The sequence below is a fragment of the Athene noctua genome, chromosome 2, assembly GCF_965140245.1.
Source record: "Athene noctua chromosome 2, bAthNoc1.hap1.1, whole genome shotgun sequence".
Taxonomy (NCBI): domain Eukaryota; kingdom Metazoa; phylum Chordata; class Aves; order Strigiformes; family Strigidae; genus Athene; species Athene noctua.
The window spans coordinates 126,681,098-126,704,467 of NC_134038.1; the positions used below are offsets into that span (position 1 = coordinate 126,681,098).

At 39.2% G+C, this 23,370-nt stretch overlaps 1 protein-coding gene across 4 annotated transcripts in view; it reads left to right on the forward strand.

Annotated features, from left to right (window-relative positions):
- The first annotated feature begins 3,004 nt into the window (after positions 1 to 3,004).
- RUNDC3B (RUN domain containing 3B) overlaps positions 3,005 to 23,370 on the forward strand; it is a 58,013-nt gene continuing 37,647 nt past the window's right edge. For all 4 annotated transcript variants that reach the window (XM_074900221.1, XM_074900223.1, XM_074900224.1 and 1 more), the window contains exons 1-3: positions 3,005 to 3,361; positions 10,100 to 10,215; positions 20,587 to 20,720. In XM_074900221.1, the coding sequence (XP_074756322.1) occupies positions 3,258 to 3,361; positions 10,100 to 10,215; positions 20,587 to 20,720 (354 nt within the window). In that variant the 5' untranslated portion in view covers positions 3,005 to 3,257. The remainder of the gene's footprint in view (positions 3,362 to 10,099; positions 10,216 to 20,586; positions 20,721 to 23,370) is intronic.

The following is a 23,370-nucleotide window of genomic DNA, read 5'->3' on the forward strand; positions in this document are numbered from 1 at the left end:
TATCCCTTGTTGCAGCTTATGACAATTGCTCCTTGTCCATTTGATATACTTCCTCAGAAGAGCCTGACTGTTCTCGCGATCCTCCCATTAGGTAGTTGAAGAAAATAAGATTTTTCCTTCGCCTATTTTCTTACAGAGAGACATTAAAAATGCAGGTTACTACTGATAAAATTATTGAGCTTTCTTAAGTCTAAGGCAGCTGATGATATTAAATTTATTTATTATTTTTATTCTTTTGAAGTCTTCTGGAACCTTTTTACAATTCCTGCTTTGATAAGACTGTAGTAGAAGATAAATTATATTTGAAAGAAAGCAATGATCTTTGAGAAAATTCATTTACTTGAGGACTAAAACCTATGAATATTGAAACCTAAAGCTTGGTCCAACAGATAAGCCTGATTTCCTTTCAAGTATAAAAATAAAATGTTGCAGGTTCTGGAAAAAAGGCAGAGGAGAAGAACAAAGATACTCTTGCTTTTGATATATGTAGAAAAGTTCTCCTGTTGTTCATTTTTTTTGCTTGTTGGTTTTTTTGTAAAGTATTGGTAATTATCTAGTATGTTTATCATAGGTTCAAGAACAGACCTTGCAGCTGAAATCACCTGTCTGCAGAGATTAAATCTACTTCAGCCTGAATTTGAACTTAATCGAAAGTTACTCAAGCTGCACGAATCTCTTAATAGAAGCTACAGAGACAATGGGTCTCAACAAAGACTGAGAAGCAGAAAGAAACCTGAAGGCAGGCTCTTCATTTCTGAGAGTTAACAACTAACTCATTCACATTTTCCTTCAATTGTCTGAAAAAATAAGAAAAATAGCTTGTTTCAATCTTGTTCTAGAACCATTTTATCCAAATAAATTGTTACTCTTGCTTTCAGAGTATAAAGTATATCCTCCTTCAGGTTTACCGGCGTCCCCACTTCTTTTATGCTGTTTCTGGAGAGGGGAGGAAGAGAGGCAGGAAACAGACTGATGAACTACCTTATAGCAAATTTGAATTATAATGCGTTTGGGAAAAAAATCCACCCAAGAAAAGATTAAGCTTTACCTTAGGGAAGGCAAAACAGTTTACTTACCATTTGATATAAAGTTCAATTAAGATAAAGATTAGTTCAAACTTATTCATCTACACGCTGAGAGGAGTGAGAATACAGCATATCAAGCAATATATGATGATCTTGAAAGTTTTGGTAAGTGGTAACAACAGTTGAAACAAATTGTGAAATATGTTCTGATTTTAAAAAAAGACATTAGTATGTTACTACATAAGAAACCATGGCCATCTATATGGAAATCTACTTTTTAAAGTTCCTATGTCAACACAGTGCCTCTTCAGCTAGCGTAACTGGCAGTCAATAACTGGACACAGTTCTCTGACAACATCTCTAAGAAATAGCTTCATATCTACAAGTGACGTTCTCCAAGAAAAGCATAGTCCAGTGGGAATTTGCATGTCAATAAGTAGGAATTTTCATATTTCATGAATAGGAATGTATAGCTTAGACTTTACAGACACATTTAGGAATCTCATATGCATAACTCAGTAGAATAAAGAGTTGCGCTTTAATTTACGTTGCCATTCATCCTTGTTGCACACAGATAGTTATTTTATTAAGCAGAAAGGGAACTCCCTCCCATAAAGGAAGGAAAACAAATTAATCCATACAGCTTCACATCTTCCCAACTATCCAGCCAAACCCATTCCTTCGCACCCCACAAAACACAAATAATTTACTGCTAGGTTTTCTTTGGAAGTGTTGTATCATCCCACCTCCCAGTAACTTGAACTTCATTTCATTCTGTGTCTCTTGTACAACTGGACACCAAGACAAAGCCCTATACCCAGAGCTCTTCTACACATGCTCAGAAATAACGACTTTGTGACTTTGTTTAGAGCAGAGACAGATGCCTGGACTTTGGCTGCAGAGTGCATTACCATTTCATATACATATTCCCACAAGTACAGCCTCTAAAGGTTACACATGCCATCAAGCAGTGTCTAATGGTTCACGGCAGTTCTAACTCAAAGCCACCACAGCCTACAAAGAAGTTCTCATCTCCTAGATGGCAACTTGCTAAGAGAGAGAATTGGTAACAACTAAAAGAAGCTCACAGTCCAGTAGAAAACTGACTATGAGCCAGCAATGTGCACTCACAGCCCAGCAAGCCAACTGTATCCTGGGCTGCATCAAGAGAAGTGCGGCCAGCAGGTCGAGGGAGGGCATTGTCCCCCTCTACTCTGCTCTCGTGAGACCCCACCTGGAGTGCTGCGTCCAGCTCTGGGGTCCAGAGCAGGCCAGGAAGATGACCAGGGGGCTGGAGCACCTCCCCTGTGAGGACAGGCTGAGAGAGCTGGGGTTGTTCAGCCTGGAGAAGAAAAGGCTCCAGGGAGACCTTATAGCAACCTCCCAGTACTTAAAAGGGGCTACAGGAAAGATGGGGAGGGACTTTTCACAAGGACATTTTGTGATCAGATGAGGAGTAATGGTTTTAAACTGAAAGAGGGTAGATTTAGATTAGATGTAAGGAAAAAATTCTTTCCTGTGAGGGTGGTGAGACACTGGCACAGGTTGCCCAGAGGAGCTGTGGCTGCCCCCTCCCTGGCAGTGTTCCAGGCCAGGTTGGACGGGGCTTTGAGCAACCTGGTCTGGTGGGAGGTGTCCCTGCCCATGGCAGGGGCGTTGGAACGAGATGGTCTTCGAGGTCCCTTCCAACCCAAACTGTTCTGTGATAATTTCAGACTCCGAGGGGGCTACGGGACTCAGTCGGGGGTGCTGCACCCCACAGACACACACCGACTGAGGGGACACAAAGGTGAGCGAGGGGAAAGGGCCGCCTGGCAGGAGCGGAGCACAGGGCGCCGCCCCCGGCCGCCCCCCTTCAGCGGCGCGCGCCCCCCTGAAGCACCGGCCGCTGGCGGGGCCGCGCCGCGCCCCTCCCGCGCGCTGATTGGCTGGCGGCGCCGGCGCTCTGCGGCGCTGCGATTCCGCGGCGCCGTGGCTGCCCGGCTGCCGGGAGCGGGGGGGCGGGGGGCCGAGCCGCCCCCGCCGCGGGGACCCCGGCGCCTCCTCGCCCGACCTGCCGCCTGCCTCGGGGCGCTCCTCCCGCGCGGGCCGGGCGGCGGGAGGAGGAGCGGGGAAAACACGGGGGCCTCCTCCTCCTCCGCGTGCGGCGGCGGGCGCAGCATCCTCGAGAGCGGGAGGCCGGGAACAAAGGCTCCGCGCCAGCCCCGGCGGCTCCACCTGCCCCCGGCGGAGATGGCGTCCCTCGGCTTAGGGGGGCTCAACGTCTCCGCCCGCAGGAAGAGCGTCCCGTCTCGCAACGCCGCGGTGGAAAGGCGCAACTTGATCACGGTCTGCAGGTGAGCCGCCGGGCCCGGCCCGGCCCTGCCCCCGCCGGCGGGGTCGGCTCCCCCCGCCCTCCCGCCGCCGCTGCCCGCACTGCCTGAGGGGACCGTGCCGCCCCCACCCGCCCGCGCAGGTGACTCGCGGGCGCCAGCTGTCAGGAGGGGAGGCTGGGGGGTGCCGGCCGCCGGGGGCACCGGCCGCCGGGGGCACGTAGCGGCGAGAGGGGGCAGCCGCCTCCCCTCCTGACTCAGCTCCTCCGGCGCCGTTCGCCCGTGGGCTGTTCAGGCGGCGGCCGGGGGGCAGGGGCGCGCCGGGCAGCGCCGGCGGGCGCGTCGCGGTGTTCGACGGCCTTTGGCGGGGGGCGGGGGGCGGGCTCGGTTTCAGCACCTTGACGGCGCTCCTGGGCGAAAGGCGAGTGGCGGAGGAAGGCAGGGTGGGCTGAACGCTCAGCGATGCTGACCTGAGGTTCGCGTCTTGGTGCGAATAGAATGGGTGTCGCGTCGATTTCTCCTAGATTGACGCGGTACGGCCGCCTTTAAGGTTGAGAATATATGTTGGACGTGAAGTGAAACCTAGAACTCTGCTTCCAGACTGCTGCGAAAGTGGCTAACCGTGGTGTTCTTGCTAACGCACTGCTGCCGCAACAGCAGTCCCGAGGAGCTACGTTCAGGGGATATTTTTATCTCCAAAATCTAGATCAGGAGATCTGCAGTACAGGCTAGATCTAGTGTATTCAATTTTTTAAAATTTTTTTTTAGCATCTTAGTGCTGAGCTTGTACAAGCTTAATAATAATTCCTATGGCTTTCCATGTAAGCGTTTCCACTGCTGTCATTGTTGAATTCATGCAGCATTTCCAAGTGTGCAGTACAGACCCGTTGCATCATGGCAAACTTTTAAATACATGAATGTGCTGTTAGCAAGTAACTCCGTTAGTTTGTCTCAATTGCTGAATTTTTAAGTTTTCAAGCTAATTTGAATATTATCTGGAGAAGGTCTTCATATGAGCTATGATATAATTTTAATTCTCACAAATTTTAATAATGTGCCAGGACATCTATTAGATAATTTTGTATGCTCACCAGTTAATGCTGCAGCAGGATTTTTAAAGGCAGTTTAGGACATCATAGTCTTCCTTATTTTTTTTTTTTTTTCTTTTAATGTACATTGTTAATGAGTTTTACAAAGTGTAACTTTATCATCCGGCTACTAAAAAGAATCTGCTTCAATACTCCTTCGAGTCCTAGTATCTGGGTTTCAGAATAGCATCAATACTATTTTGTCTTTTCCCAGGCTTTTCTTCTTACCTCTACTCATGACAAAGATATGCCACAAACACATAGAAAAAGAAGGTTTTTATCAAACTTGCTGAAGCAGAACAAATGGTAGAAACAGAAGTTTTCAGTTTCACTGTTGTTACAGAGATACAGATATTGCCAGTCCGTGGGCTTGGGAAAACAACAGTTTTGTCAAGTAATGACATAATTTTGCAGGATATAAACAGTTCTTTTTAGAGGAGTATATTGTATTCTGCAGAGCTTATTTTTTTCTGCTTCTTCATTTGAGATGAACTCTTCTGCACTCTGTGCTGTTACATTTTACTTTTTGGTTTATTTCATGTCCTTGTTCTGCAGTTGAAATGATGTTGTGACACTTTTAAAGGTGCCTAGAAATCTGAGGGAATTCAGTCAAATGCATATGAAACAAAGAGCTACTGCAGAGGCTACTTGAAATTGACATATTTTAATTATTTTCAGTAAAACAATTTAATTTTGCTGCATGTTCACAAAACCTGAAGTTCCTAGTTTGTAAATACCCTATAAAATTTGGAAAGGATGATGAGGAAAAAGGATTTGTGTTATTATGATGTGTATACATTTATTTTGATTCTTTTGCCAGTGTAAGAGTGTTTAAAATATTCCTGTGCTTTACTGTATTTATTACACATTTTCTATTATTGAAAAGTGTTATTTGTTAGGAATATCTAAATTGGTATCAAAACCAGTAAGATAATAGTCCTTTCTCATCGAAGTCCTATGAGAATGTGAAATGTTTCTTGTAAAAATAGGTCCAATGAATTGATTCAGTTAAATTTGGATGATATGACTTGCTACCCAGTGAAGGTGAGAGATCACAAGGAAGATGATATTCTGAATTATCGTTTGTTAACAGTCTCTGATTAATTTAATGAACTGCTTTTGCCAAAGCTTCAATTTAGCAGATTTTTACTTAATAGTTAAACCAGCCTTTGGGTTTTAGTCTTTTTTTACAGTGATGATATCTCTGCATGACTCCTCATGCAGATGTGGATAGTTTCTTACATTTGCAGCTTTGGGAGGAACGGTTTGTTTCCACGAAAAAGCTGAGTGACACTGTAGTCATGGGAAGTAACGTCGTTACTTAAGTTCCATAAACCATTTGCATGTGAAAATGCATGGTTATGTTTGTGTAACTGCACAGCCATGATTTAAATTGCAGTAATTTTTAGAAAATTTTTGTCTGAATAAGTAATGTATGTTCTGAGCTCTGTCTCATTCCCTACCTTTTTTCCCCGAAGTTTGATGCCTTCTATTTTCCATTAAGTGGTGCTGGGTTGCTTACCTGGTTTTAATCTAGTCTTCTCCAAGATTCATAGCTCAAAGATCCATATAGATACAGAACCACCAAAAAAGTAGAGACAGGCATTGGAAGTGAGGGTCACAGCTTAAATACAGAACGTTAATACAGAATTGAACTGTCAGGAAATATGTTTTTAAAATAGTGAGTTTGCTAATATGTGTATGAGCTGTTGCAGTGACATTGACCCTTAGCTGAACTGTTAGGTTTCATGTCCAAGCAGTGTCCTCCAGTATAAGGGATATTAATTTACAGTCTTAGGGATTATTTAATATTAATAGCTTATGTTCTTTAAAATGGCATTTTAATTATATTTCCCAAATTGCAAGCTAAATAAATTTGACAGAATCTTTCCATTCATTTGAAAACTGAGAGAAACAGAACCTGACAGTGGAAAGTGACAAATTCTCATATAGCAGTCACTTTTTCTGTCTGTTTGCTTTTTGAGTAGAGGCTTATTACTCTTTTGGGAATAAGCCTGTAGACCTGGAATATATCCACAAAAGGTTTTGCTTTAGTTTGGAGTTACTCAAGAAATTTGTGAGACTTTCTTTTGCATCTTGCAAAACAGTGGAAGAACCTACCTCAAAAATATTGCTGTAAATCTTTCTAATCCAAGAATGTTTCCCTCTTACATAATTCCAAAGGTCTTTTTAAGGTTGGAGAATGCTACTGTTTCTACATCCTTTTTCAGCTCAAGCAAGAATAGATTCATGACAGAGAAGAATATATAAGAATTTTAAAACATCAGACTTCACAAAAGTCGGTTAGAAACACTGATATTGGAATCTCTCCAATGGCAGTTACCATATAAAAAAAACCCAAACATAACAAAATAACCCTACTGTTGCAGTTACACAATGGGAAGTGATTGGATACTCTTTTTTTTTAAAGAGTCTTGAAGCAACAGATATTGGAGCTATATTACTCCTCTGCTCCTACAGTCCACAATAAACATTTATCTTAGAAAATTTTGTTTTCAAGCCACTTTACCCACTTTACTTTCTCATGCCCTTTTGTTACACTTTCTCTGTTACCTAGAGTGAGTGTGGTGCTGCTGTAGCAGCCCAGTGGAGAGAAGATGAAGTTGGGAGCAAGAAAGGGAAACAAGAAAGCTGTTCTAACTCTGCCTGCTTGGACATTTTTTTTTCTTCATAGCGCTTGTGTACTTTAGACCTCACCTTTTCTTTCTTGACCTTCAGTCCCTAAGTGGTTCCACATAACTGTGCAATAGCATAGACTTCCTTTTTTTGGGGGGGGGGGGGGGGGTGCATACACTGGAAACAGTATATGAGGCATCTCTCATGACTGACTAAAATTGGTTACCCAGTCCTTACAGTGTAAACTTTTTTCAAAGACATCACTTCACCATGCTTATCAACCTATCACACAGATTGGAAAAAGCATTTAAGATACGAATTTCAAACATGCAAAATGTGTTGGTGACTTTTAACTTACACTTAGAGATACATTTGTGTCTCAGTAGTTCTGGAGAAAAAAGAAAAGATAAACACAACACAGAAATATTTGTCTTAGAATTTTTTTAAATGTCTCGGAGAATACTTCCAATCAATCAGACTTTGCCTGGTAGCATTGTTATCCTCCTGGTCTGTGGAAATAAGGTGTACATACTCGTACTCCCTGTCAGTTCTCCTAAAGGCCAGTTTCAGCCAAACTTGACATAGCTATAAAGGTTGTTTAGGGTTTTGGTGAAAGTGTAGAGTGGTGGAAGTTAATATTTCTATGGAGAGCATGATGGCAGAAATATGAGCACTTAAAAAGACCACCATTAATAACGATGAGCTGTTAGACTGTCTTTTCTAATCAGACCCTAGGTATTTCAAAAACTGTTGTATCCTTAAAAACTAGGAGGTTTTTATTTCCTTCAACTGAATTGCACAATGCTTTAAAAATAAAAAAAGAATGTACTTTTCTGTGATTGTTTTAGAAGTGTATGTGAATTGCTCTTAAGTGTTTTTTCTTGCATACATCTCAGTTTCTGAATATGTATTCACTGGTTAATATTGTATGGAATGTTTTAAGTAGGACACTGAATAGAGGAAAAATAGGTATAGACACATATTATGCACTACTTTGTTTTGCAGTTTATGAATGAATGTGTCATTATCACATCTGAGTTTTAAGGTGATATTCCTATATATAATCCCATACATTACACTGCTAACACACCCAGTGTCTCTTGTGTTTGTACCCATGATTGTTTAGGCTGCACCTTCTCTTTTTAAGACCTGCACAGTGTGGGAGTCATCATCTTGTTACAGTTAATACTTAGTTAATGACTTAGTTGTGGCATTGTTATATGCATTTGTTTTTCAAAATTAAGAAGTTTTTTCATAGATAATTTTGCAGCTCTTGGTATAGCTTTGAGGAAACCATCATTACTGTCATTAGGGTAGTCGATAGCAATTGGTACTGACTAGGTAGACATTTACTAGTGGGCACGCATGTCTCTCACTTACTCAAAATTGGTTAAAAATGTGGAGGAGTTCACAACTGAGTCATAACTTGGCACTGCAGAAACTTCCTCCCCCCCCCTTCTCACTCCTAATTCCCGTCCTGCCAAAAAACCGCTACAACAATAGAAGCCTACAGGAAGGGTAGGATGGGGAGTCTTTATTCAGAAGTTTACTTAGTATAACATAATTGAGTTGAAATTCTTGAAATACATATATATATATATATATATATATGTCAATTCAGTTTGAGCATAATTAATTTCATTCGGTATATCGGTATCAGGAGGTTGTGCTGACTCCACTATGGATGCTGTTAAGTTACTTCTACAGTACAGAACATTTGAAAATAGTACTGCTGGTTTAAGGAGTCTCATTCTTGCCCCCATGTCTATATAGCATGCTGCTTCTGCAGCTGTGCTGTGGAACTGGTTGAGTTGAGGTGCTATGAAACATATTTATTATGAATGTATCCATCCTTAAGAGTCCCTCCATTCATCCTGTCAAGTGCTGAAAAATCTAGATTAGTTCACAGTGAGCCCTATAAAAAGTAGAACTGGTACATGTGAGGGAGCAGTGTGCTCAGGTATAGGGTCTGGGACGAGCAGGCAGAGTGAAAACTTCCAAAGCTGGCACTGTTGAAGTTTGAGTGTTGCAAAAACTGTTTCCTCAGGCTCTAATATGGCACAATTGATACAAATAAGGATCGTCACAAAAAACATAAGAAATTCCTCAAAATAAGTGTTACTTTCAAGGTTGAGGACATACAAAACCTGACTTGAAACTGAAAACTGAAGAATAAGGAGCAGGAAGGAAAATAAAAATGGATTATGATTAAAATGGCCAAGGCAAGAGAAAAATCAATTTTTGTCTTGTTTCTTGAGGTTTAAGCTATCTTCTGAATAAGAATGAAATTGTGTAAGTGCAGGTGTAACTAAACTAACAGCTAACTGGCTGATTGACTAGTTAGATCTTGTCTGCTTTTTACAGTGGTTTGATTCAGCCTTTACAATTTCAAATGTTAGATCATTTAAACTGATAGCTTTTCTGGCATAATAATGAAGTAGTATAGTGCTGAATAGGGATTACCCCCCATTCACAGGGAAATCAGCCTGTCCAAGTTAATGCAGAGAGTTAACAGTGCATAAAATTCATTGTTTTGTAGTATGTTTCTATTATTCTTGCATTAGGATGACATGACAGTGTTCTCATAATAGGATAAAGTTTATACTTCTGATTTTTGGGCATGGATTTTGGGAATAAAAGAAACATTGATGAAATAAGCAAAAATCACAATGTTTAGGATTACAGAGAGAAATTGATATTGGATGCTTTTGAGTGCTTGTTTTTCTGCAGCTTTATTAAAATAGTTGAGAGAAGAGGAAAATAATTAGAAATTAATTAGCTCACTTCTATGTAAAAAGTGTGGGGATTTTTGTTTTATTTTTGGTTTTAAGGCTTTACGTCTAAGACCAACAATGGTGACTGTATTTCCAGGCTATTTCTCGATGTGGTATGTGTTTGTGTTGCTCTGACTGAACTTGAAATCATCAAGGTGGTTTTCTGGTTCGTTGATCGCTTGGTTTACACAAACTACTGTCCTGCTGTAGAGGACCAATAGCTATCCACATCATTTATGATTGGCCTGTACTTTTGCTCTTAGGTTTTCAGTCAAGACTCTGATTGACCGTTCCTGTTTTGAGACTATAGATGATACTTCCCCTGAATTTAATAATTTTGCAGCCATTCTGGAACAGATTCTAAGTCATCGACTGAAAGGTATGTTAATTAACTTCCTTACTGGTCATGTTTCTGCCATGATGATTTGTTTATATGAAACCAGTGTATATCTGTAAAAACTCCTTGATATGCTGACTGAAAGTGTTGGCTTTCTTTGTGTTCTGTCCCTTTGCTTTTGCCTTCCTGATTGCTTGCATTACTGTGAAAAAGTGAAGGAAATGGTTTTTGTGTGTGGAACATGTTTCCAATGTTCTTGTTGGAAACCTTCTCGGCTGGTAATTAAGCAAGTGGATGTTGCCATGGTGCTGAGCTTTGTCTGCTTTTCTGCTTTATGATAAGGCTGTGTCCTAAGAGTCAGAGTCTGGAAGACAACTGTAGCTTCTTCTGCTTCAACAGAAGCAACAGAGAGCATATCTGTGGTGCTGTTCCCTTTTCTTTCTCCATTCCCTGCGTTTGTTGTCTTCTTTTCCAGATACAGTGTTTAGGTCCTTTCATTCCCATTCCCCAGCCCCCTAGTGAAGCTGGGTTTTGCTACTGGAATGTAATGGACCTGGATTAAATTGCTTTTGAGAAGGGTCAGTTGTTGATTTTCCTCTTGTATTTGAGTCAGATGTTGTTCTAATTCAAGAAAATGTCTGTTTGCATTTTCTGATTGTTCTAGAGGAAGCTGCTTTGCTAAAATAACAGTGTGCCTCAGCAGTAACAGTCTCTAGAAAAGGACTTTGGAAGCTTCTCTTCACTTCTCAGTTCTGTGTACAGTTTCTGAAATTATTGGAGGATTATGAGGGACATCATAATCATCTAAATATAGATGTGTAATATGACAATCTACTCCTTTTCATACTTTTGCTTTTTAATATTCATAACTAAGCGTTGTGAACAATATTGTGTGTAGGCTGACATTTGAGTAGCACAATTGCTACCTGCTGTCATTCTGTCAGAAGGAAAAAAAACCAAAACCACACAGTGGGGTAGAAATACAGTGTTTGTCACATTGTGACAAAGATTATTGGAGTGATTATGGGTACTTAGCGACTTGACACTGTAAGGAAATTGCTCTGTTTTCTTCTTTTCCCCCAGTTTCAGTGATGTTTGAGCAAAAATCATTCTGAATTTTACATAATTTTTTTCCCAACGTTATTTTGCTTCACAGTCTATTATTCAGGGCAGGCTGTACAGAGAAGCCTTGACAGGTTGGCAAATGGGTTACAGGCAAATGAAATTTGCAAGTAAAAATTTATTTCAAATAAATAGAGAAAATCAAAAAGCTAAACTGTTGCTTCAGTCTTCCCCATGTAATTACCAGTATGATTTTCTAAGTTTGCAGGGTTAAATAAAAATGCAGAAAAAGGCAGCAACTTGTGCATTGTATTGCAAATAGGGAATATTTTGGTAATAAGCTAGTATCATTGCAAGTAATTGTCATTCTTTAAAAACTTGAAAGGGAAATTTAGATAATAAATGTAACATGACAAGTCAGATTTTTTTAAGAGGATGTATATTATACAACACAAGGCTTGAAGGAATTTGCATTTTATTGATGGAAGTGACTAATATATTCTGAATGCGTATTTTGTGTCAGTAGGAGCACATTGAAAGCAGACTGGTGATTGCAGTGGTTTGTTTAAAGTGTTTTAAAGCAAGCAGAACATATATGATCTGTTTGTCTATGGTAAGATAAATGGCTTCATTGTATCAAAATTATCAGGATAATTCCATGGCAGTGTAGTTAAACCAGTCACGCAGATTTAAGAGTTTGCGTTTATAGACCTTTACTTTCTTAAGGCCATGGCAAGTAACAATTCTGAATCTTAAACTTCCTTCAAGTACTGGGTGAGGAAGGGAGAAATTTAAAAAAATAAAATAAAATAAAAGTATTTCATTTGCTTTGTAAAGGACTAAGTTTACCTTTATTACAAAACTCTTACTGGTAACTGCCTTTTCTGACATTAAATATAGTATGTTTTTAAGGAGCAAAGCATAGTCTTGATGGAATATAGTGACTGTTCCTGCTTACTGGTTTCGTGTTCAGATAGGATCTAGACAAAACAAAATGGAAGGCAGGATAGCCATCTTAAGGGGAAAAAATGTTCAACTACAAGGATTAAAATTTTATGCTTTTCCTGAAACCATTGCAATAAGAATTCTGAAATAATAGTTCTCCAAGCCTCATCCTCCTGGCTGTTCTGCTAGAAATGCCAGTTGTAGCAATATGAGCACCATTTTTAAATTGATTTTTGATAGATAACTGACTGGTGTTGCCAGCTCTGAATAGCAAAAGGGTCATAGTGGTTTGGGTGGTTTTGTTGTGGCTTCTTCTTTTCCAAATCATTGAAGAATTCCGTTTGGGAAGTACCTTAGCAAGTCATCCAGTCCAACCTTTTGCTTAAAGCATGGCTGTCTTAGATTGCTCATGGCTTTTTTCAGTTGAGTCTTGAAAACCTCCATGACGTTTCTTAAACTCAGTGCAGTTTGCTACAGAATTATTTTTTTTTCCCCCCTCACTCTCACTGTGTGTTTACCTTTACCTGATAGTTGCTGTAGTGTTCACCAGATCCTGTGGTGATCCAGACCAGGAAGTCAAACAGGCAGAAAACTAGTAACTTTCCCTATGCATGCTCTTCTTTAACCCAGCTGCTCATTTTCTTAAGAGTGGTTTAGATGTGGGCGTTTGCTTAGTAATAAAATGAGATCAGCATAAATATATCAGCTCACACAACAGAGATCTGTGAACACTGCTTGAACACAAGTATCTCTTTATGTGATACAGAAGATGTAGCACATATGGCACTGAAATAGTTCTAAAAAGGTAACATAATATGGCATGGCCAACAGGCCACATCTGTATTACCTTACAGTTACATGTACACCAATGTCAGTAAGTAGCAGTCAGGAACAGGCCACTGTTGTTAGAAAAAGCAGCCTGGCTCACAGTCCATTTTCTGAATTGCCCCAAAGAAAAGAGAGAGAGTTTGGGTAAGTTGTATTAACTGCCTTTCCAGGGATTTCAAGTCATTAACTGCCTTCTGCTCTATGAAGTGGAGAGATACTTATCCCTGTACTGTGTAATATTGTATGTGTAGTGTAGCTGGTACTCCCTAGAAGTGCTGGATTTGTTGTGAATGCAGAGTTAGACCAAATATCGCAATGAGGAGAATATGAAGCATGTGTTCTTCCTGTCATTAAAATAAGCTGTGTAGCATGCCTGATGGCAAGATATATTACTGAACAGGACAATTGGAGATCTTTAAAATTTAGGAGAGAAGGAGTAACAGAAAAAAAGATGAGTGGCTCGTTTATTCCTTCTTAGGAATAAGAATTTGCATGGTTTTGTAATACAGCAGAGAGTAAGTGGTATTCCAGCTGTATTGAGGGAATCCAGCCTCCTCAGCCAGAAGAAAGAGACTGGGTGAACTACCTCCATGCATTCCAGGAGGAGACAGTCAGTGACCTGCTGCATCACACAGACACACACAAGTTATGGGACCAGATGGGATACACCCGAGGGTGCTGAAGGAGCTGGCTGGGGTGCTTGCCAGGCTGCTTTCCATCATCTACCACAGTCCTGGCTGACCGGGGAGGTCCTGACTGATTGGAAATTGGCCAGTGAGACACCCGGCTATAAGAAGGGTCAGAAGGATGATCTGGGAAATTACAGGACTGTCAGCTTGACATTGGTGCCGAGGAAGCTGATGGAGTAGCTCATCCTGAGTGCCATCATACAACACATGTGGGACAACCAGATGCTCAGGCCCAGTCAGCGTGGGTTTATGAAAGGCAGGTCCTGCTTGACAAACCTGATCTCCTTCTACGACAGGGCGACCTGCTTATTGGATGAGGGAAAGGCTGTGGATGTTGTCTACCTTGACTTTAGTAAGGTCTTTGACACCGTTTCCCACAGCATTCTCCTGATGAAACTGGCTGCTCGGGGCTTGGATGGGCACACGCTTTGCTGGGTAAAGAACTGGTTGGATGGCCGGGCCCAGAGAGTTGTGGTGAACGGAGTTAAATCCAGTTGGCGGCTGGTCACGAGTGGTGTCCCCCAGGGCTCGGTTTTGGGGCCACTCCTGTTTAACATCTTTATTGATGATGTGGATGAGGGGATCGAGTGCACCCTCAGTCAGTTTGCAGATGACACCAGGTTGGGTGGGAGTGTTGATCTGTTCAAGGGTAGGGAGGCTCTGCAGAGAGACCTGGACAGGCTGGAGCAATGAGCTGAGGCCAACTGGAGGACTTTCCATAAGGCCAAATGCCAGGGGCTGCCCTTGGGCCACAACAACCCCCAGCAGCGCTACAGGCTTGGGGAGGAGCGGCTGGAGAGCTGCCAGTCAGAGAGGGACCTGGGGGTGGCCAAGAAGGCCAATGGCATCCTGGCTTGTGTCAGCAATAGCGTGGCCAGCAGGGACAGGGAAGGGATCTTACCCCTGTACTCGGCACTGGTGAGGCCGCACCTCGATTCCTGTGTTCAGTTTTGGGCCCCTCACTACAAAAAGGACATTGAATGACTCCAGTGTGTCCAGAGAAGGTCAACAAAGCTGGTGCAGGGTCTGGAGCACAGGTCGTACGGGGAGCGGCTGAGGGAACTGGGGGTGTTTGGTCTGGAGAAGAGGAGGCTGAGGGGAGACCTCATTGCCCTCTACAGCTCCCTGAAAGGAGGGTGCAGAGAGCTGGGGATGAGCCTCTTTAACCAAGTAATAAGTGATAGGACAAGAGGGAATGGCCTCAAGTTGCGCCAGGGAAAGTTCAGACTAGATATGAGGAAGCATTTCTTTACGGAACGGGTTGTTGGGCGTTGGAATGGGCTGCCCAGGGAGGTGGTGGAGTCCCCATCCCTGGAGGTGTTTAAGAGTAGGGTTGACATAGCACCGAGGGATATGGTGTAGTTGGGAACTGTCAGTGTTAGGTTAATGGTTGGACTGGATGATCTTCAAGGTCTTTTCCAACCTACACGATTCTGTGATAGAGAGACTGTGTGTTTGAAAGTCTCTGGACCACGTAAGACCTGTAGTCCTGAAAGGGCTTTTACAAATTTGTATACAAATATATGTGTTTGATAATCTTTAAAGCAAGCTGGGTCATTTCAGGGGCCATTTTTTCCCCCAGATAGTTGTTTGGAATTTGTTCCTTAACTGTTACTACAAGATTAAGATGTATCTTGTAGTTGTCTTGGTGTTTTCTTGTTTTCTCTGTTGGCCACAGGTTTTTCAGGTATATTTCCTGTAAATGTCCTTTTTATCAGATCTGCTAAGTAAATATAGTTAGTGCAGAAATGGTAGGGGCATCCAAAAGTGTTCAGCAACAGTACGTGGGATTTGGTCACAGGTATGTCCTAGCTGATTTAAAACCTGAAGTCAGTTCAAAGTGATGCATATATTGTCTTTAGTATATTACAGTGTTGTATGGTTTTCTGCCTTTTACTATCACTTTAAATTAGTTTTAACTGAGTTAGTACTGAAGAATGTTAATTATTGTAAATTTTTATGGCTATCATCTCATACTGCTGAAAACTATTGTCATGTGTATGTATTTGTTGACTTACTGTGTTTTATTGTAAAATCCTTTACAGAAAAATGTGTTTATATCCAAACTGCTAGCCAGTACGCATACTTAGAAATAGTTTTGATATATAAATTGTCACTGACCACCTATATAGTGTATCTTGCTTGTGACTTCAGTAATTTTTGCATGTCATACCTACTGTGAACTTAGTTGTCATCTATACACTTACTTGGATTTACCACCATAATGACACAAACCAGTATGCTATACTGTGCTATTTTGACACTTTAACAACTTTGTGTGCCTTTTTTCCTGTATGTACACTTAGAAGGTATTATAAACACATCAAAAGCTTCTGCTAGAGTTGCCCATGGAAGCTGCTTGTCTCTGTCTGATCTATGTTATTCCTAATTATTAGTGACTCTGAAGTTTGCTTTTAGAAAACTTGCTATGAGTAGTAAGCTTCAAGGTGATCAGTGCTGCTTCAGTGGAAAATGTCATAATTTTCTTCCTTTCCTCGTTCTAAAAATGTTCTAGTTTTATGCATCATCAATAGCCTGGTAATAGTAATGGTAAACGGCTGTACTAGTGGTGTCACTGGTAAATGTTCAGTTTTTCCACTTCATAGTAAGATGAATTATTAAATAGTTTATTTCAGAAACAGTGAAAGACTTTTCTTATATCTACAGTGCACAATTTATCTCTTCTGATATTGTTTTTATTTTTATATAGTATAGATAAAAATATATATGAAAATATATTAATATCATTTTTATTAATCAAAATTCCCTGAATTCTAATAATTCAGGCATAAACAGTGGTTACAAAGGGAAAGTCTATGAATTACGTTTACAGAAGACAGTTTGCACTAGTAGGTCTAGGTCACAGGTGAGGAAGCAGGATTCTTTGAGCGTAACAAAGCATCAAGTTACATTGAGCTTGTAATGCTGCTTATCCTGACAGAAATAAGACAAAATAGTTACACTAATGGAGATATAATGAGGGTGGGAAAGGTAGGTTAAGGAAATAAGAGCTGAAGGCACTACTGTAATGAAAAAGACAAAGTCTAAGCATATAGCTGTGGTGGCACTTTATTAGGTGCAATAATGCTATTAGCAGAATAGCTTCTGTTACTAGATTTAATATTTATACACACATAGTGACCCTATTACTGGTTTTGGCTGAAAAAAAAAATAGTAGGACTCCTGTGTAACTTCGGTTTAGCTCATTCTCCTTTTTCCTGTATGGAGCAAAATCTTAAATGGGTTTATAATTGTCTGGAGGAGTGGGTTTATGAACTACTGTAACTTTTTAATTTTTAATCACCCATTCTGTAGGCCTAAAATAAAAAAAAGTAGGTATCATGGAACTTCCTCAAAGGATTAGTATACCAGTTTATTACCAACAAGTTGCATTAAAACTTATTTTTTGCAAGATAGAAAAATTTTCTGTGAACTATATAATACAGAGAAATCTGGAGAAAAGCTGCCTGTACCTTAGAGCACCCTAGTCGTTACTACTTTGCAACTGTGGAACTTTGTAGATATGAAATTGGACTGTGATTGAGTGGATATCAAACTGTTTCATGTCTGACTTGTGAAGAATTTCTTGGGCATGAAGAAAGATCTGCGACAACCAGTGTTTTTATCTAGTCAGACTGGAGCAGAAATGGGTTGATACAAATAGGTGTGTAGCAGTGTTCAAAAATGTGCTGAAATAGTTTTCATGATATTGTTTCTGTTTGCTTTGCAGTTCTGTACACAAGAATTGAATTAATTTGAACAATGGTTAATGTTAAACATGCAGCATCCATGTTTACCTGACAGTTTTGCTTGACAAAAACAATAAAATCATTCCTGTTGGAGTAGCTGTCAGCTTATCTGTCTTCCAGTGACATATATAAACTTCATGGCAAAGACCACATAGTCCTTTGGCCCTCCCAGGAAACTTACTCTTTCCTTAAGAAGTACGTTGACAGAATATAAGTTGTATACTAAAATTAGCTTTAAAGTTTATTAGGACTGTTTAAAATATAGATACGAGTTTGGAATCATAGAATCAGAACAGCCCAGGCTGGAAAGGACCTCAAAAGATCATCTGGTCCAACCTTTTGTGGGAAAGGAGCCTAGATGAGATTATCTAGCACCCTGTCGAATCGCATCTTGAAAACCTCTGATGATGGGGTCTCTGCCACTGCCTGGGGAGGTTGCTCCAGTGAATGATTTTTCTTACAGTAAAAAAATTTCTTTCTTATGTTGAGATGAAACCTCTTGCAGTGCAACTTGTACCTGTTGCCCTTTATCTTCTCTATGTGACTCCTTGTAAAGAGAGAGCCTCCATCTTTGTAGCTGCCCTTTAAGTACTAGAATACTGTGATGAGTTCCCTTCTCAGCCTCCTCTTCCCTAGGGAGGAAAGACCCAATGCATTCAGTCTTCTCATGGGGCAGGTTCTGCAGCCCTTTGAACATTTTTGTGACCCTCCTTTGGACTCTCTCCAATCTGTCTGTGTCATTCTTGAATTGTGGGGACCAGAACTGGACGCAGTACTCCAAGGCACAGCCTGACAAATGCTGGGTAGTGGGAACTATTTCATTCTTTGTTTTTGAGATTTCTTACTGTGTATGGCTATGTGGCTATGTACTTTGAGTGCATTGAGGGCCAGATAGAATTTCATACAGTGAAAGGTTTTAAAACTGTAGGAAATACAGCGTAATATCTTATTTAGTAGTTCATAAATACATTCTCACTATTCTCAGTCTTTTCCAACATTTTTCTGTGTATAGGAAGGAAGTTTTTCTTCAGATGGTGAAGTGGGGCAAGGTTTAAAACTGTAGGGAGAAAATAGTGAAATATAGAAGTCCTTGGGTCACAGAAGGTCCTGAGCTGACTGTGAGTTTTCAAGTGAAGACAATTCCTACTGAAGTCTGAAGCCCATCGTACTCTTCTCTCAGACCTGGCTGCAAGATGAGAGCCCACTGTTATGTCAGAGTGTATTGTAATTATGGCCAACTTGCCTTGTTGATCAGTGTAAGCCAAATAAGTGCTGTGTGCTGGTATGTATTTATGTTATAAGGGTATTTTAAAGTTTAAATTACATGTGTTTTTCAGGTATTTATTGGTAAAAGGAAATACTTGGAATTAGTGACTTCAGAAAACTATATAGAGTAAATCTGTCAGGGGTTTTCAGAATATATTATGTCCTTAAGATAATTTGAAAAAGCCATAAAAGTTATTATATGATATGCTTGCCTTTATTAGTTGGCAGTGGAATTGGTGACACAAAGTCATCTTCATGCTTAAGTTGTATTTAACTTTGCAGGTGTGTAATCCCCAGGGCAGAAATGTTTCTGATATGGTAAAGAATATGAAAAATAACTCTAGCTTTCACGTTGCTAAAATGCCATTGAATTCTTGTTGCTGTCCACTACACTTGACATTTCAAGAAAAATAGTGAGCGTGTAAGAGCACTTACCTCACATAAATTCTTTTATTTTAGTCCTTAGAGCTGAGAAGATCTGAATCTACAACAACTGAAACACCTTGGGATTTTGTTTATCCTTTGGCATATTGAGTAGTATATATTCATTCTTCCTGCTTTTTTTTTTTTTTGTCTTTTATCAAGCTTTGAATTTATTAAATAAATCCATATGGTAAGTAAGCAGGTGGGCCACGAAGTCAAGTTACATGTACCCTAGGGGAAAAAAAAAAACACCACTTGAATTTCTTAAGATCATAGGGGACAGATCTTTGACACTACTTTGGCTATGTTTGGAGCTAAGATAAGTCATGCGAGGTAAAAATACCCTTGTCATCATATTTGGCTTTTTATTTTCAGTATGTATGATTTGTAGTATCAGTCTAATATATTTTTTCTTGAAATAAGAGCTTTCTAACAGCAAAAGAATTATTGTGTTTCTGATAGATTAGTAACACTTCAGAAGCACAACTCAGACTTAAAATAAAATTAGCTTAATAATAAGATCTCATGTTATGCACAAAAGGCTTTGCACATATGTAATAATGGCAGTCACCAGAGGGCAATGTTAATTTTGCTTTTTACATACCTGTTCACAGTTGTGTGCCTTTCAATCTGAAAAATGGGCCTGAACTGTTGCATCTGTGATGGTTTATTTAGTGTGAAGTGGTTGTTAAGTGGTATGTAATTTTTTGCCTTTTGTTTTCTAACTGCAATACATTACAAGGTGGAAAAAAACATGAAGGATTTTGGTTAAAGCTCCAGAAGAGGTATTGATTTCCTCAATTAATTTTGGTCAACTTTCCAATAAAATTTCTGTGTATACACAAAATAAATTGTGACTGCAAAGCTTTTTTGATCATGCCTCAATTTCTCCTTCAATAAAAGCACATTTTGAAAAATTCCAATCTGCTCCTAAAATAAAGATAGCATATAACAGCAAGCAGTGGTCTTATGTATATAGACATACAGCTATTTTTTTTTTTTAATATACATAAAAACCTTATTTTTTTCAAAGAACAAAACTCTCTTTACTTGACTGTATTAATGAAACGTGGCACTACGTAAAGCAAATGACTGAAATACTTCTTGCATCATATTTTTGTTGCAAACAGTGTGTGCTCTGTTGTGATTTAAGAGTCCCGTGAAGAACTCTTGAGTATTATTATAGCATACTCACAAGGAAAAAAACAACAGAGTATGCATATGTACACGAAAGCCTTCTCTCTGTGGATTGGCTTTGAACCAAGGTGAGAAGCATAATGGAAGTTTTTTTTATACTTGTGAGCCAGTTTTTAGTAGGAATTCATGGACTTGGTACTCTAAAATCCTGTCAGTGCAGGCAACCTATAGGGAAGTATTTTAATTATGTTTATGTCCAGTAAGCAGAGGGAGAGGTTCATAAGCCTTTTATATATCTTGTATTTTGATTTAAGGTCAGATCACCTGGTTCGGCTATGAAAGTCCTCGTAGTTTCTGGGACTACATTCGAGTAGCTTGCCGAAAAGTCTCTCACAATTGCATCTGCAGTATTGAGAACATGGAGAATGTCGGTTCTTCTAGAGCTAAGGTAGGGGGGAAAAAAAAAGGTCAAACTGACTTTATTCCCCTGTTTCTTCTGTTTAAAATATACCTCACATTTCTGTACCCAGAAGAAAAGCTTGATGCACAATTTTTTTTATTGTTTGAAATAGTTTTTTTTATACGAACCTAGTAAATATTTACTTTTTAAGAAACCTTTTAAATCTGAATGTTTATTTTTAAATTTTTTATTCAGTAGAATAAATCTCAAATTCTCTATTTAGTGGGTGTGTTGTATTATAAAATGATTGCCTTCACATTTTCAAACTTACATAATTTTCTGAAAATGCAGTATGTTGAGCAAAATAAAGTTCATGCATGCATGCCTTACAAATATTATTTTAAAACTGTAGAAATGTGGTATTTTTTTCCCCTAGCCTGAATATGATTTTATTTTTCTAATTTATGCACTAATAGAAAAGGTGGGATCAACTCCTGAGTTTGTTGGTGTGATTGTGCAGGAGGCCTTTAATAGATTTGCTAATAATGATCCATCATTTTGAAGGATCTATATAGAAATAACATCACAATTTCTGATTGTAGGTACAATGGAAACATTAAGGAAGTAACAATTCAATGTGTTTAATATGCATATGACCTGAATAAGAATAAACTTTAAACTGACCTATCATTAAAACTTAATAGTGGGACAGTATAGACCAACATCTTAAAAAAAAAAAAAAACAAACCAACAAAAAAACCCCACAAAACCAAACCAAAACTGTTAGAGATTACAAGTTATTTTTTCTAGACTGCAATGCTTTTCTATAGCATTTATTTCTGTGTAAAATCAGCCTTGACTGATAAGAGAACCATCTGACTTGAAAGTATAAGTAGTATAAAACAATATACGTATTAATGTTCTGAATTATTTTTATTCCTAGATGAACTAGAATCAGTTATTTGAACAAGTATCCAAACTGTGTTCCATGCCTATTTTAAAAGTGCTGTAGTTCCAGACTTTTATTATACTCTGGGTTATTCACAGTTGGTGTCATGGATGAGGTGGAAATGTTTAGCCTCTTATATACAATATGAGATCTATATATAGAGAGATATAGATATAAAATATTCTTACATATTTTTTAGGCTTTTTCAGGGACGTGCCTGTGGTTAATACAATTTAAATTACATGTATTTACACAACCACAGTTTTCTTCAATAAAAGATTATGTTTGCTTCAAGCAGCACCATGAATTGGTCTTTGAGCAGCCATTCTGATGATCCATAGTATTGCACAACAGCTTATTTGCTATGTCTACTGTTACTCCTTCTTTTGTATAGACTTAATTTTAAATTTTATATGGTAAATGCATCTGTAACTTGCATGAAAATTTTGAAACACTTAGGATTCAATGGCAAAAAGCTATTAACTGGTTTTCCTATCCATAATATTACACGCTCTTAACTGACACTTGATGTGATGGAGTAGTAGTCTGATGATTTAAGTCATACAGTTTTCTTCTTGCTTATGCTGAGATCTGGAAATTCAGATAATTTGGATAATTTATTTCCAAATACTTTCTGGAGAGATTAATGTTATAGAATCTGATGGCTGTATTGCTTATATTCAAGGTTTATTTTAAATTTGTGAATCCTGAGATTTTAATAGATATGAAAATTTAAATTCAGTAGATAAAAAGATGCAAAGCTATTTTCTGAAATACTCTTAGAAATAAATGATTTTTGTTTACTCTGTGGAAAACTGTATGCCAGATAGTAAACAGAGAAGCTAATTTGTGCAAAGAGCATGGAGAGCAGTGTTGAAATTTTAAACATGTGTGTGGGAGCATTTTGGATGTCCATATCTGAAAGGGTTGGAGGCATGTCAACACAAATACCAGTGGTACGCATCAGTTTTGCTGGTGGTCCAGATGGGTGTCTGCTTCAGCCCGGAACCTGTTAGTAAGGGTTGGCCTGTGCTAGTTAGCCCTGCTTTCACAGGAGCTGTGTAGGCTTTAGTCGTTAGCTAAGCAGCATCAGGGTTTGACTGTTTCACTTACGCTCTAAAAAACTGCAACGTGAAGGCAGCTCTCCAGATAAACATTCTTTTAAATTTAGTGCACTCTATGTTAAAGTTTTTGCTGTGTTTGGTATTTATGAAAGCAGTTCTTTTTTGTTGTTGTTATTTAGCATCTGCCTATCTTATAATAAGTTTAATTTTATCTAGGTGTATATAAATTAAAAGTAGGATTATATCTACACAGGTGATTTTGGTAGAATGTAGTGATATTCAGCTAGATGTCAATAAGCACCAAATATATTAAGCAGAAAGACTCTTGCCTATAAACTTACAAATAGTTATATTAGTATTATAAGAAATGCTTCTGGTGTTCTTAAACTGCCAGTTGTGACTATGGCATCCATTTGAAATGTCTGGGTTTTGTAAACTACAATCCTGTGCTCTAGACCTGTAAACAAAGTGCAACATGCATTCCTAAATGGAATTGAAGCTACTGATGTTGTTTGTAGAACTGTTTGAATGAAGTTTTGCTTTTGGATTACAAGTTTTAGGCCTCTTAGATTTAGATTTGCACCTTCTATAACAATGTCCTTACTGAGGGGAAAAAATAATTTATGCAAATTACATAATAAAAATGTCACATGTTATAATTTTTTGGGGGGTATTGATCCCACAA